Genomic DNA, 15,665 nt, shown 5'->3' on the forward strand with positions numbered 1-15,665 from the left:
AACTTTAAAAGATGTTTCTTAGCACTGAAGATAAAAAGGAAGGAATTGTGAACTTTTTGGGAGAACTGGAATACTTATGAGATAATCTATATGTTAGTTCTAAGGTTTTCTTTTTAACACACAAGGATTCCAGTTAACAGCAGTACCCAGTACTAGGCAGGCTCCACTAGTTTTAAGTATTCAAATTCAAAGATACATCTACAGCCATGTTCCCTCCCTCACCACATACTGTGTAACTGTAAATATATCATGTCTGCCTTCCATCAGCTTTTCCCTTTTTTCCCCTCCCTGGAAGCATTGAAGGCCAGGCTGGATGGGGCTGTGAGCAACCTGGTCTAGAGGGAGGTGTCCCTGCCTATAGCAGGGAGGTTGGAACTATGTGATCTTAAAGGTCCCTTCCAACCCAAATCATTCAGTGATTCTAATTTCTTCAAATTGCTGTGCCCTCCTAGAAAACACCTTTTAAGTTACACCATTATTGAAATTTTAGTTATTTTCTAATATTTAAAAAAAAAAAGCAGTAGAATCTTCCTCATAAGATCAGTTGATCTTAACACATCAGATACTGGTTATGCTAAAAAATAATACCATGAAAACATGACAAGTGAAACTTGTGTATTATACTTGTTTTGTTTTATTCTATTTTAAGTTAAGAACACTTCTTTGTTTTTTGTTTGTTTTGCAAGTGTTTCATTTTAAGACATTACTGAGGACCTAACATATCTTTAGGCTTCACCCACTGGTCAAACTGGTCTGATGTGAGGAATCCCAACTTGATTGCAGCTTCTTTTAATGTTGTCCCTTCTTTGTGTGCTGTCTTGGCAATCTTAGCTGCTTTATCATATCCTGTAGGAAACAAAAAGAAACCATTTAGCCATGTTCAGTTTCAGAAGATTTTTTTAGAGATGAGAAAAAAGTAAGACACTCGGTTTTCTGAGAATTAATTTTGCTAGATATTGCTATTACTACTTAACTCAATTTGCAGTAAATATGCACTGAATGTATTATACAAACTCCTTCCTTGAAGTAGTCTTGATGTAGGTTTTAGACTACATAAAAGCTTATGTAACTTTCTCCCATTTTCATGTTCCACTTTTTGTTATTATTAGAAGCCAAATCAGGACAACATGTACACAAATTCTCTCAATCTCTTTTCTGTTCTGAATTATTTCTTCAACACACTGTTATGGTACTGCAAAAGCAAGGTGTATCCTTATCACCACCACCACCACCAATTGATGATGTTAAAGAAAACTAACTTTTGGCCTGGCCCAGAACTTGGTTTCCTAACTGTGACAATACAAACAATGTATGCAAAATAATGTTTCTGCAAAGCATGTAAGTGCAATGTTTTGAGAAGTTTCTGAGCTTTAAACCTACCTATATGTGGATTAAGTGCTGTTACCAACATCAGGGATTCACTCATTAGTTTGTTGATCCTATCTGTATTGGCTTGGATTCCAACAACACAGTTGTCAGTGAAAGAAACACAAACATCTCCAAGAAGTCTTGCAGAGTTTAAAACATTCTTAATCTAAAAAAAAAGAAAAAAAGAAAAAAGAAAAAAATACTTATTATTGTATTCATATAGTAGTAGATGCACAATCAGGTACAGTTGTTCCTAAGTGGCGTCCCTCTGTCCCCCAAAACGCACCTCTGATTTGCAGTAAAGTGGTACATAAAATAAGGCACCCTATTCCTGCTCCAGGCTATGCTCAGTTACTCCCACTTAAAAGTAATTTTCTGAGGATCATTTAAGAAATGAACTCTTGCCTAAAGACCAGTATGTAAAGATATCTTAATACAACAGTTCACAAATACTGAGTAAAAAATGAATGAAGGTATTTCATTCAAGGTCATTCCTCCACCACTAGGTAAAACAACATTTAACACTATAAAGTACAACGCTGTCTGGCATTAGCCCCCTGCTTTCACAATCCATAATATCCCACTTTTTTTTTTCCCTTCTCCTTTCTTTTATTTGTCTATGAGAATTTATGTTCTGCTAGTTACATCTCTTAGCTGTTCAATTTTTTTGAGGTTGTGGGGCAGGGTGTGGTAGCTTCAAAACCAGGTGCTGTATGCTTAGAAGTTTGTTCAAGTGGGAGAAAAAATATTATAATAATTTCTAACATAAATAAAAAAGCAACATCAAGTATGTGCAGTGTAGAAAAATAACATACAGCATCCTGCTTCCCTTGTGCCTCTTATCTCTAACAAAAAGACAAAAACTCTACCTTTCCTTTTATTTCTATATAATATTAGTATCTTTTTCACAAGTCACCTTCATTGTTTTTAAAATTATCATCCCTACCCTAACCTCTACAATATTACTTTATCTCCACAATCTTCTCTTTTTTTTTTTGTTCTCTCAATTCTCCTGTTTGTTTGTTCCTTGGGTTTGATTGAAAAAAAAAAAAAAGTAAATAACCCTAGGAAGAAAATAAAAATGACAACTTCATTTGAAAACATCCAAATTTCCAAATTTCAGTACCAGGTGATAGGCAACATTCAATTAATTAATTTGACATTTTTTAATTCAATTAAATTCAGAGAAAAAGCAGAATGTACACACATCTTTAAGATATCTTCATGTAACAAGACTGCTACCGTCCCGTCAGAATAACAATTACCATACAAAAGAATAACTTTTTTTCTCACATTTTATCAGATTCTCCAGTCCCTGTATTGACCAAATATTCACTGAGCTTTTCTCTACTTATCTGACTGTACAAATGACAACTTCAGAAGTCCTAAATATTTTACAACTTTTAGAACTTACCATCATGGGCTTAAAAACATTCAGCTCAAAGTGCCCATTGCTACCTCCTACAGTAACAGCAACGTGGTTTCCCATAACCTGGGCTGCCACCATGGTAACCGCTTCACACTGCGTAGGATTCACTTTTCCTGGTTGTGAAAGGGAGAGAAAAACATTAATGAAGACTAAGGAAATCAATCTATCAGTCATTTGTTTTCTCATTTACCAAATCCCATTCAAGAGAAGATACTTTGTAGGAGGTAACATTGCACTCCTTTTTATCTGTTCACCACAAAAAAAAATTATTTCCATAAATTATATTAACTGTACTACTCTAGTCTTATTTATTCCCCATTCTCTGCAAAATGTAAAACCTTCAGTTATATTGTCTTCTCTTGAAAGAAAAATCTGCAGAATGCAAAGATTTAAAGAAGGCCACCCTCAGTTGGCTGCTTTAGCAACTTGCTGAGCTTTCAAGAGTAGGCTCAAACAGGCATAAACTAAGCAGCTGTTAATTACTGCAGTCCTTAATAATCACAAGATTGTTATCTGTCTTTACTCAAATAGGTTGGTGTGTCTGGTAAATCATTGCCAAATCTCAGTTAACTTAGGAAAAGTATTACTAGCTTGTTAGAATTATTTTGTAACAAAATCAATACACTGCCTTTACTTGGCCATGAAGAAGTAGTACGTACAGGTATTACTCTCCTTCATGTGCTTGCCAACACACAGCTGTGCAAGCATTTTTATGAACACAAATTTTGGTAAAATGTAACAGAAGAAAAACTGACAGAAGTATCAGTTCACGGACTTACTGACATCTAAGAGTTAGTAGTCCAAAACAAAAGAAATAGGAATTTTTTCTCTGCATGTTTTCTCCATACCTGGCATGATACTGCTTCCTGGTTCATTTTCGGGCAGGATGAGTTCTCCTAATCCAGAGCGTGGTCCAGATCCCAGGAAACGAATATCATTAGCTATTTTCATCAGACTACATGCCACTGTGTTCATAGCTCCGCTGAGTTCAACTAAAGCATCGTGAGCTGCAAGAGCTTCAAATTTATTGGGAGCAGTGACAAAGGGCAAGCCTACAGGGACAGTGAGGAATATGAAACCTATTAGGCACTTACACGAAGACATAAACCAGATAACCAAGCACACAGTTAGCTTAACATAAAAATATGTTAGTAACACCAGGTTCACCTCTCTTTCTACCTTTCCTCAAAAATATGTTTCTTAAACTGATGCAATACAAAAGGCACAATAAAAGTTACTAAAATAGACAAGAATGTGAAATTTAAGCATCAACTCAAATTTGAGAAGCAAAGATATGGATTTCAAGTTTCCATGCTGTACTGCATACTAAGCAATGCAGCAATTTGCTTTGCACCTCAATACTTAAAACATTTCAGTAATCTCTTGCGGGTTAGCACATATGTATCCATCTTAATTCCTGTTTAGACTCTCCATTTCAAGGATGCTTTCTCTCAGTTATAGAAATAGGGGTTTTTGCAGCACAGCCATTAGCGCAAATAAGAAGTAATCACAATTGAATTAGCTACTTAAAGAAAAAAGATGTATCAAGCATTAGCACTGGAAGGGAACAACAGCCAGATGGAACATGCAAAAGCTCATTAAGGCTTAGGATGCCTGAAACTTCTGGCAACAGCAAAAACACAGGAGAATGGAAGCAACAGCTCTTATGTTAATTAAATCTACAGTCTGAGTGTAGGTTCTATAATTAAAAAAATTTCTTCAGGATTCTGCCCTGCAAGTAAATTCTCAGCAAAATTTTTTTATTAGTGGTTGTGGACATCAAATATGGATGCTGACTGTGAGCTGAACTTGTGCCCCACAGAATTAGTGGCCTGAGCTTATTTTACCAGTACAAACAGTAAGAGTAGCAAAATCTCTGTTCCTAGAGGAAGTGCAAATTCCTACCACGTTCTGCAGACCCTACTAGACACTGGGCCCCATTCTATCTGTATGCACTTCTGCATTTCACAGATGCCAAGATCATTCCAAACTTTCCATTTTGTCTTTGTCAATAAATTTCCCATGAGAGAACATAAGGAATTTAAGTAGTCTGCTCTACTTGTTTTAAACTTGTACAACCCTCACATATGGTATACCTAACGAACATAAGATGGACAACCCTGCCCACAGCAGGGGGTTTGGAACTAGATGATCTTTGAGATCACTTCCAACCCAAGCCATTCTGTGATTCTACATGATTGTATGGGACAGCTTCCTACAACACTGATGGCTTCTCCAAGCACCAAAACAAGCCCTTTACTGCTTCTCAGCAGCTGTTGTTTATATCACTTCTTCCCTGCCAAGGTACAGGAAAATCTCAATCTTCTACTGGATTGTGAATAATAGATCTGTTAATACAAAAATATTGCTGATAAGCAGTTACAGTATATTTAAGTGAAATACATATGCATTCATTGTGGGGGCATTTTTAAAACTGGCATAGAAAAACTGGTCTACAGATCAGAAAACTCAATGGCTCTCTAAGTTAAGACTTAAGATCTATAAAGGCAGCATCAGAAACCAGACAGCTAACCTCCACTCCTTCACATGAAATAAATCGGTGGTTCTGGGGAAGTTTGTTGTTTTTTGTTCCCCTCCCCCCTTCTTTTGTGGCAAGTAATTGAAGATCAAGAGAGTCAGAGAAGCGGAGATCAGAAGTATAGCTGAGCTACTAACAGAAGTCTGAAACACTAAATCTCCAGTAAGCCAAATTCATTGCACCACTCTCACTGCACTGAGTATCATTAGAAAAAATACTCTGCATGAAAAAATTTTTTAAATATAAGGCTTACAAAATATATACTGCTTTATTGATAACTCTGAAATATCATTTCTCACCCGTCAGTTCAGCCACTTTAGCAGCAACCTTCTCAGCAAAGCCAATTCTTGTGTTTAATCCTGTACCAACTGCAGTCCCACCAGCTGCCAGCTGATACACTCTTGGCATGGTTGACTCAATCCTAGCCACGCCGTATTTAATTTGTTGCACATAGCCACTAAATTCCTTTGAAAGAATGAAGCATAGAAGAAAAACACAGCAATAAGAAAATAGAATTATTTGGATTTTTAACAGTACTCATTTACTGAAGGCATTGAACTTCACCAAGATGGATAAAAAAAATTTTCCCTCTTTTCATTAAGAGGGAAAATTTACATATATTAGAAGACTTGCACTAACAGAGACTCAAGGTGCAATTAGACAAACGGATCCTGGATTTCATTCACTTAATTTTAGTTAATCAGAAATCCACCTGTGCCTTCTTGGGAAAAAGATACACAAATTTTACACAGATTTTTTATCAGTTCAGTTAGAATTAATACCTTATCAAGTAAGGTAATAACCTAAGCCATTCCTGACAATACAATAACAAAGATTTCTGATACATATATAATCATGAACAGACTTTTATTCAAAACACTTTGTAGTTCTGTATGTTGTCCAAACCTCATTTATATAAACTTACAGATTACAGGAACAATTTACCAGGTTCCTCCTACTATCAGTATAATAGAAACAAGTTTTGTTACTTGCCAATCAAACATCACTTTGAAATCATTTATATCTTGCTATCATAAGCAACACATATGGAAAATTTTAAGAACGCTTCCAATGCAGCTATTAGAGAACAGCGCTCAGCAAAACTCCACAAAAAGATGAAAATACACAGAGATTCAGCCAGTTGCCTAATTTATCTTAAACTAATTTTAGTCTCCTCAAATTTGCCCCTATTTCCTCCAATATATTTACAACTTTTCTTCAAACAAACGTGCATTTTCACTGTTTACCTGTCCAAGCGTAAGCGGAACAGCGTCTTGTGTGTGAGTGCGTCCTATTTTTATGATTTGGGAAAACTCTTTGGATTTTGCTTCGAGTGCATTCTGTAGCTTCTTCAGTCCAGGCAGCAACACCTCATTAACTTCCTGGGCAGCAGCGATATGCATTGCTGTTGGGAAAGTGTCATTTGAACTCTGTGAAGGAAGTTTCAGAAACTTATTTACAGGGTTTTCTCACCGTAATACCTTACAATATTAAGACTGACATGTATGGCTGTATTCTCTCTATTTTATGAAGAAGGAATTCAGAACACAGTAAGCAACCTAGCAGTGTTCCACAAGCCACTCTGAAGGAATCATCAAATCTTCTAAACTCCCATCAAGCATGTTATTAATAAAATCTATGCCTTATAACTATGCCCACAGAAACTAAATATACCAAAGGACAAGAGAACTGCTACAAAATACAAAATAGATAGCAAATGGATTTGGGGATTTAAAGAAATTATAGCTGACTTCAAAAGGCGAAAATATTGATTTTGTAATGGTAATTCCATAGTCCCCAGAGATTTTGAGCAAGCACAAAAGATCAGAGCTACAATCAACTCAGTGGCTCAAATTTCAGCTAATCTGAAGTAAATTTTAAGAGTGAAATATAATAAACATGTCTACTTAAGAATGGGTAAACAAATACTAAATGGCTCTTCTGCTTGTCAATTACAGGACCTTAGCCACCTTATTATTCCTTCTACATGCTTTATGTAGTGTATTTGGGAGATAACATCTACATGGATGCAACCTCTAGAAACTGGATTTAAATTTAACTTTTTTATGACTGCCTGCAGAAGTGTTTGTCACCAGGCCACTTCTGCCTGACATATCACATATGAATTCATCTGTCATAAATGAGCTGAGAGTTTTTAATCTGAAAAGCTCCTACTGACACAGACCAAATTTTCGAAGTTCCTTTAATCTGAAAAACCTGAAACTTGGAAAATTGTTGCTAAAACCATAAATGCAACTATTTTATATATGTATATATATTTCTATATTTCTATATCCCATATTTTATTTAAACACATACAAAAATAATCTAAACAGTAGCTGTAAGACAATTCAGAATTAAAAAAAAAAATTAGAAGAAGTATAATACAAGTATAATGACCTGGCTCTTATTAACGTGATCATTTGGATGTACTGGAATTTTGCTGCCCAGTTTGCCTCCCAGTATTTCAATAGCTCTATTGCTGATGACTTCATTGACATTCATATTGGTTTGAGTTCCAGACCCAGTTTGCCACACCACCAGTGGAAAGTGATCATTTAATTTTCCTGCAGCTACCTGTAATGGAAAAACGGAGAAGATCTGTTCTACCAGAAAAACAGAAAAAGAAAGAAGCAGCTATACTTGAGTATACTGCAAGATTCATATGTATTGCCTTGCATGGAAACAAGATCCTGATCAGCTACAGATGTCTGTACCAACTTATATCTTCTGCAGGTAGGTTGTGACACCTACCATCTCAAGTCAAGACAAAGCAATAAATATGAATATTCTCCTCTTCAATCTAAATTTTTTGGATCCTGATGAACCTCATCCACACAGAGATTTTTCTAGGGATGTAATAATTTCAAAATCTGTGCTCACAAGTATTTCTCTCATGCATATCGACCTTAGAAAAGCATAGAATGCAAAACAAGAGATCTGTTGTCACAACACTGAGGTTAGATCTCCATCTCCAAGTTTTCAACTTACAATATAGTCCTCCTGGAATCATGCTTTTCAAGAAGAGGCATATTAGATATTTCCTACTTTATACAAGGGCAGAGCTCCCACTTTGAAAAGCAATTCTGTTCTTTGTTGTATCTCTCTTTTTTCTTTCAGGTCACCGAGGAAGCATTTTAAAAAATGCAATAAAAAAACCTCAAACAGCTTTCAGAACTCACAAATCTAAGCCAAAGAGCCTTTAGCCACCAAAACCTCTAATCCACTTTTAACTAGAAAAGACTGGCTCTTGAGTTCTCCAAAGCTCTCGGGGCTCAAGACTCACGGTGCTACAGATGGTAGAGAGCAGACATGGCTTCTGCATACTGAGATATTTCAAAGCTTTTGAGGAACAAGAAAGCTCTGTAAAACAATTATTCCAGCTAAATATCTGTTGGTTTATGCAAAGCAGTACAAATACTATTACCATGCCTTAGTTATTGCTCATTAACAACTGTGCATTAGGGTGGTATTTATCCTGAGAAAGTGAAGATATTTCTGTCTCACATCATCCTCTTTAGCTATAAAAGTGATACTTGAAAAAGCACAGATTTACTAGCAATCCTAAGTCTGAAGAGGAAACAAATGAGTAACAAAGAAACTATGCAGACTGCAGATGGTCTTTAAAATATAGGGATACAACTGCTTAACAGATTGGAGACTTTCAAAAAGTGGAAGCTTTGCCTGACGCAGACTTTGCTCTAACAATTCAAGATAGAAATGCAAGACATCTTCACCAAGCCCTCAAACAGTGTTCCCAAGAGAAGCTAACCAAATATACAGTGACAGTTCTAGAATTTTCAGCAGTTCGTTCCTACCTCATCTGCTGCTTTTACGATAGCATTGGCAATTTTTGGGTCAAGACCATAATCTTGATTTACTTCAGCTGCTGCTCTCTTCAAGATGCCAAAGGCCCTTATAACTTGAACCTGAGACACAAGAGTAAATTTAAACATGTAATCTTTTTTCATGAAGAACACTTAGGAACCCACAGCACAGATCTATTTCTAAATCAAACCCCTTCTGATCTTAAACACAGCAACAGCCAACCAAGCAACCAGAGAGCAATTTAGGGCATGTGATGTGTTGTCTCATTCTAGGTAACATTTATCCAAGCAGTACAGAAAGCAATTCATAACTCACCCTTTCTTTCTATGTGTATCAAAACCAACTACATGTATTAAAAAGAACAGAAAAGAAGAACTGGATTTGTTTCTATAATAGAATTTTGAAGGCAGATTGGCTTATCTTTCAGTACATTCAAAAACAGAGAATGATGATGTCCACATACACTCATGCTTTAATCACATCTACAAGTGAAAAAGCAGTTTATCAACATACTAAACCTAAACAACTTCAATACACTTAGATACTCCCTACACTTAAATATCTTCAACAACAAACTACATTACATTACAGTAAAAGTAATTCAAATTATTCCATAGCCTTTGCTCTTCAATAAAATGAAAGATTTCTATTCATCCTGTTTTTTGTTTTTTGTTTTTTTTTTTTGAAATATAAAACAACACAATAAAAAGCAACACCTCACCACAAAAATTCTAACTTCAATGAAAATTCAAAGGTGACCATATTCCCAGAAAGAGATTAAGAAAAGGAATTCGCTCATATCCAAAAACATACTGAAAGAGTATAAATGGACACAGGCTTGAATTACTTACTGGCATCCTTTCTGAAACACCTCCGATCTTGAAGTTCATCGTAGATCTTACAGTCTGAGCACCATAGTATTTGTCACTTGGGACCTTCAGTTCACCAAAGGTATCATATTCTATCCTAAAAGACTCTTGAGTGGACTGTGGGAAAGGAAAATAAAAAGTATGTTTCAAATACTGGTAAACAGCATCTTTTTCTTGAAAGGAGAAACAACTGAGAAGAAATGTGCAAGAAGAAAGGAAAAAAGGGTAACAAAGATACACAACTAGTCTCAAGTATTTTTCTAATTACATTTACAAACTTTTGACATGTTTCTAGTCTGACTGCCTGTCTTGCTGCAAGAGTCACAACTACAAATACTACACAGCCTAGCAAACACACTGGTGACAGGCAGCACTGAGAGACTTCAGACTTTGGCTGCTCACTGCATAAAACACATCATCCTGGTGAAAGACTCATGTTATTTTGAAGAATCAGAAACTTATTTTACAGTTTGCAGAATGGCTGCACTGTTAGAGCCAAACATAAGAACTAACATGGTTCACACAACATCCATCCAGGCAACATAACAGAAACCCTATCAGAAACCCACACTGCACATAGGAATTAAAATACTCGAAAGGAGCAGCTGAGTAATTAATTACTAAGCTGCTGATAGTGAATTCTCACCTTAAGCCCAAGAACACTATATACACCACCATGTATGCACAGTTTTGGGTGTCACAGCACAAAAAGGACATAAAACTATTGGTGACCATCCAAAGAAGGGCTTCCAAGATGGTGAAGGGTCTAGAGAGAAGGACATAGGAAATGCAGTTGAGGTCCCTGGCTTAGTGCAGAGCAGAGGAACTGAGGGGAGGCCTGATGGCAGCTGCAGCTCCTCACAGGGAGCGGAGGGGCAGCGCTGGGCTCTGCTCTGTGTGACAGCGACAGGGCCCGAGGGAACCGCATGGAGCTGTGTCAGGGGAGGGACAGCTGGCGGTTAGGGCAATGGAACCCATGGCCCACCAGAGGGCGGTGGGCATGGAACGGGCCACACAGGGCTGCGGTCATGGCCCCAGGCTGCTGGAGTTCAAAGAGCATCTGATCAATGCTCCCAGGCATAGGGTGTGAATTGTGAGTGGTCCCGTATGAAGCCAGGAGCTGGGCTCAATGATCCTTACATGCCCCTTCCAACTCTGTAGTTTTCTGCGATTCTGTAACCAACATAGCTGTGCCACATGAAGAAAATGTATCTAAGCATATTTTGTGTGATATTTATATAAAACAATACTTACATACCATACATACACACAGCATGCATTATTATCTAGCACAGAAGTAAATTAAGTTTAGGTGATATACACCAACTGAGAAGTAAAGCCTTTTTTCTTTAAAAACAAACAAAAAAAACCCACAGTAACAACAAAAAAATCCAACATATTCATTTATGACAACATCGTCACATTTGTATGTCGCTTCACAGATTATGGGATTGGAGAGGAAGCATGTAAAAGCAGTTTAGTCTTTCTCTCCCCACACTTCTGTCAGCAAAGCCTCAATCTGCTATGAGAAAGATGCTCATCCTTCCCCACAGGAGGAGGTTACCTTCTTATAGAGTCCTCGGGGAGGGGAAAAAGACTATCTGAATTCTTAATCATAGATGGAATAAAACAATCCCAGCTTCATAGTAATACACACACAGTGATGGGCTCTGGCCTAACAATGACCATCAACTGTAAATCAAATGTTAGGAACTATTAGGAAAATGTTATCATGGTTCATGTTTTGAATGCTAGTTGCAGATTTGGTTTTCTCATCTCAAAAAGCGTATTATTTGAAACAGTTCAAAGAAAGGCAGTAAGGCTGATCGAAGTGGGGATACAGCTTTTATAAGCCTGATTGTGTAATTCAGAAAGAGACAACCTGGGGACCGAAGGAAAAAACGAGAGCAGTAAAATTGCTAGAATGGCAGCAAGTACTAGCTGCTCACTGCCTCTTCCAGTACAAGAAATATGAGCAACAATATTAGGGTAGCAGGAGGGACGTTCAAGGTAAGCAGAAGGAAGCATTTCTTCACACACGGTACAGACTGACAAAACCACTTGCCAACTGATGTTGTGGATGCAAGAAGCTTGCAAGAGTTCAAGACAAGATAAGCACTCAGAAAAAAAAACATCTGAACTGGGTTATCACACAGAGAAACCACAGACTCGGGAAAAGTCCTTGATTTGAAAAATGAGAAGTCTGTGTAAGTGAAAGAAGAAAGCACTGTATACGTTTGCACAGTTCTTACTCTTCCCTAGGTGTTCACTGCTGAAGCCATACAGTTTCTCTCTTTGATCAGCTTTGCTTTCTCCTTACTCTGTGGGTCTTGGACTTCTTGGAGAGGAGTGCAGCTGAGTTTGTGCACAACACTTCCTCCAGCAGCAGCAACCCTCCAACAGTCTGTCCATGTCTACACCATCACAGGTAGCAAACCGTGGGTGGGAGTATTCCAGTATTTTACTGTCCTGGGCAGTGCTTCCAGCCAGATGGAGAGGCTCTGCCTCTACAGCAATCACATAGCAGAGCCCCCAGTCCCAGGGCTCAGTGCTGTCTTGCAGTGCAGATGTTGCATGTGACCCAGAAGAAACTGCAGCCAAGCCCACAAACAGCAAGGGTTAGTTCTTGTATTGCTGTCCTGCTCCCCATAACTTGCTTTCAACCTTCCCACAGACTCTGACCCCACGGAAAGACTACACAGAGCACAGATCAATATGCCTTTTTGACAATTCTTAAGCCTCTCTATTCTATTTTAACCACTTAATGTTCATATACATGCTAAAGAAAAACACATCACAGATATGTACTGGTTTAGTGGTCTCTAAAATTCCTGCTTTTGGCAACTGGACACTTCAGATAAGCAGACAACATACGGCTTTCTATAGAGATGGATAAGCAGAATCAGTTCAATCCCATGCCCAGCTCTTAATAGGGTCAGCAGTTCAATCACCGAGACTATCCAAGCTTAAACACTGTAAAGAAGTTAAATGGCCTGCAACCTTTCAGACAGGAGGAGTTAGCAGCTACACAACTGATTCCTCATGCTTACATTATTACAGTGTCAACAGTGGTGAAACAAAGACAAATAGGAGCCAGGAGAGATCAGTACACCCCAGTACAAATACTTCTTCTGTTACTGAAAAATTTACTTCCCTGGCAAATTCCACATTACACACCTTCACAGTCTCCAGTGAAACTAAAAGGGCAGTGAGCTGCTTGGAGCTCAGTATCATTTGCTGCTTAATAATGAAAGGTAACCAAGAGGAAATATTTTTTTTTCCATCCATATGAACTGAACTTATTTCTCAACCATATTAACTAAACTAAACTCTATTAGCCATCTATATTGAGTACTCAACAACCAACAATGGTTAGCATTGTATTTCTGTGAAAAATATGCTTTCCCACTCCTTAGGTGGGCTTCACCTTCTTGACTGGCTTCATGAGCTGAGGGACCCTGTTCCCCAGAATGGTTCTTGAGAAGGTGTGCTCTGTTTCTGCCAAATCCCAAGCACCCATAGTCCAAAGCTTACAGTTAGGCAAACATAACTGTCCTTTTGCGGGGTATTGACCAGCTAGGACTGATTGCACCATCATGCACTGGAAGAATTCAAACAGAACTGCTGCCGTAATGCTTCCTGTGGAAAATTATATTCTCATTAGACATGTAACAACTTTCGGATGTAAGTATTTCAGTTCAAAGAATACTTTTTTTTAGCATGTCAGAAACAGTCCTTAAAAACTGGCAGAAAATGGAATTTGTGCTTAACTACTCTCCTTGATATTATCAACTGAGTCCCAAATTCTGATATTTACTCCTTAGGAACAGCTTGTGCAATTTAGTTTTAAGTTGAGGCAATGCAATAGCCATACAATAGGGCCAGAGGCACACTACGTTGTATGTAACATAAATTGTTCCAAAATATAACTCTTGCTGCCAACAAAATCTCTGCAAACTTCAGAAAGTGTGAGCTTTGGTTCATTATTTCCCTCCACCCTCATTTAAATATTGGTTGGTACATTTTCGGTAGTGCTCTCGGAAATAAAAACGCACATAGATTTCCCATAAAAATTCAAGGGCAGTTTGAACTCTGAATCCTCGGAGGAACATTTTGCTCTAACTTCTCTTGTTATCTGAATTCAAGCAATTAATAATGCCTACGTGCAGCACAGGGCATATCCTGACCTGCAAAGATCACAATACTGCACTTCTTGTCAGACTGCTGCCTTCTGTAGGTATATCTGTAACGTACATATCACAGAATCACAGAATGGGTTGAAAGGGACCTTTAAGATCATCTACTTCCAACCCCCTGCTACAGACAGGGACACCTTCCTTAGACCAAGCTGCTCAAAGTCCCACCAAGCCTGGCTTCCAATGCTTGCAGGGAAGGGGCATCCACAACCTCACTGGGCAACCTGCTCCAGTGTCTCACCACCCACAGTAAAGAATGTCTTCCTAATATCTAGTCTAAATCTACCCTCTGCCAACTTACAGCTATTTCCCCTCATCGTGTCACTAGCTGCCTTTATCAAAAGTTCCTTCCCAATTAGTTTTCATGCTTTTGTTACCCCCCTTTTATGTTGCAATTAAGAAAATTAAAAAGTTTTGTTACTTATACATATTAATTATACTATACACCTTTTATGTAGCCCAATACAATTCCTCTTCCCTCAGTGCAGCCCAGGCAAGCCAAAAAATCCCACACTGAACCACAGGTAACAAACCTGCTACCCTCGTATTTCAGCCCAACAGCCAACGGACAAACCGTAATAAATAATTTAGGAGGTCTGGCAGAGATCACAGATCGGTCTCGGGTACAGCCGAAGCACCTCCCTACTTCTCGAGCAGCCCGCAAGACTCTCCGGATTTTTCTAGAAGCAGCTCCGCGTGCCAGAGCTATGCCACAGCTCGGGCAGCTCCGGGCCTCGCTCACATCAAATCCCGTCCCCTATGGGCGCTATAGATAACAGCCGGTCAGCGCAGCGCGGGCACCGGGCCTCCGCAAGCCGCGCGCTGCAGACAGGGAACAGCAAGGAGGCCAGGACCGCTCCCGGTGCCACCCTCCCACCGCCGCGGCTGAACGCCCGGCTCGGCGCCCTCAGGCAGCGCGGGCGGCGGAGGGGCGCGAGAGCCGAAAGGGCGGAGCCGCGGAGAGGACGGCTGCTCCGGTAGAGGTCACGGCGCCCCCGGCCCGGCCCGGTGCTCACCATGGCGGCGCGCAGCGGGGCCCAGCGGGCGGCTTTGGCGGCGGCTGTGCCGGGGGAGGGCGGCGACGCCAGGAGCCCCGCGGAGCGGCCCAGGCGGCGGAAGGCGCGGAGTGAGCGGTGCATGGTGACGGCGGAGGGAGAGACCGCCGGGGGCGGAGGAGCGAGCGGACCGCCCCGGATGGGCGTCAGGATGGAGGGCCGCCATCGGTACGCAGGCTGCTGACGGCCAATAGGATGCTGCGGGAGGCGACAGGCTGAGGAGCTGCGGCCGGAAAACGGTGCTTCCTTCCAGTTTAAAGGTAGCACCAGGCGCCTAGCCGCCAGCTACGCAACAAGTGCAGCAGCGCTCCACGCTTCGGTGGAGGCAGCGGCTCCTCTGAGAGAAAAGAGAGGACCAAGCCACAAAAGTTTTGTAATTTC

General features: G+C 39.6%; 1 protein-coding gene across 1 annotated transcript; it reads right to left on the reverse strand.

Annotated features, from left to right (window-relative positions):
- Positions 1-611: 611 nt before the first annotated feature.
- Positions 612-15,421, reverse strand: FH (fumarate hydratase). The gene is made up of 10 exons (XM_085220571.1): positions 15,246-15,421; positions 10,016-10,150; positions 9,155-9,265; positions 7,737-7,913; positions 6,584-6,766; positions 5,636-5,801; positions 3,646-3,849; positions 2,783-2,910; positions 1,381-1,534; positions 612-846 (listed from the first exon to the last, which is right to left on the reverse strand). The coding sequence occupies exons 1-10, from the start codon at positions 15,366-15,368 to the stop codon at positions 704-706; spliced, it is 1,524 nt and encodes a 507-aa protein (XP_085076697.1). The 5' UTR covers positions 15,369-15,421; the 3' UTR covers positions 612-703.
- Between the last annotated feature and the right edge of the window lie 244 nt (positions 15,422-15,665).

This window comes from Meleagris gallopavo, chromosome 3, assembly GCF_905368555.1.
Source record: "Meleagris gallopavo chromosome 3, MGAL_WU_HG_1.1, whole genome shotgun sequence".
Taxonomy (NCBI): domain Eukaryota; kingdom Metazoa; phylum Chordata; class Aves; order Galliformes; family Phasianidae; genus Meleagris; species Meleagris gallopavo.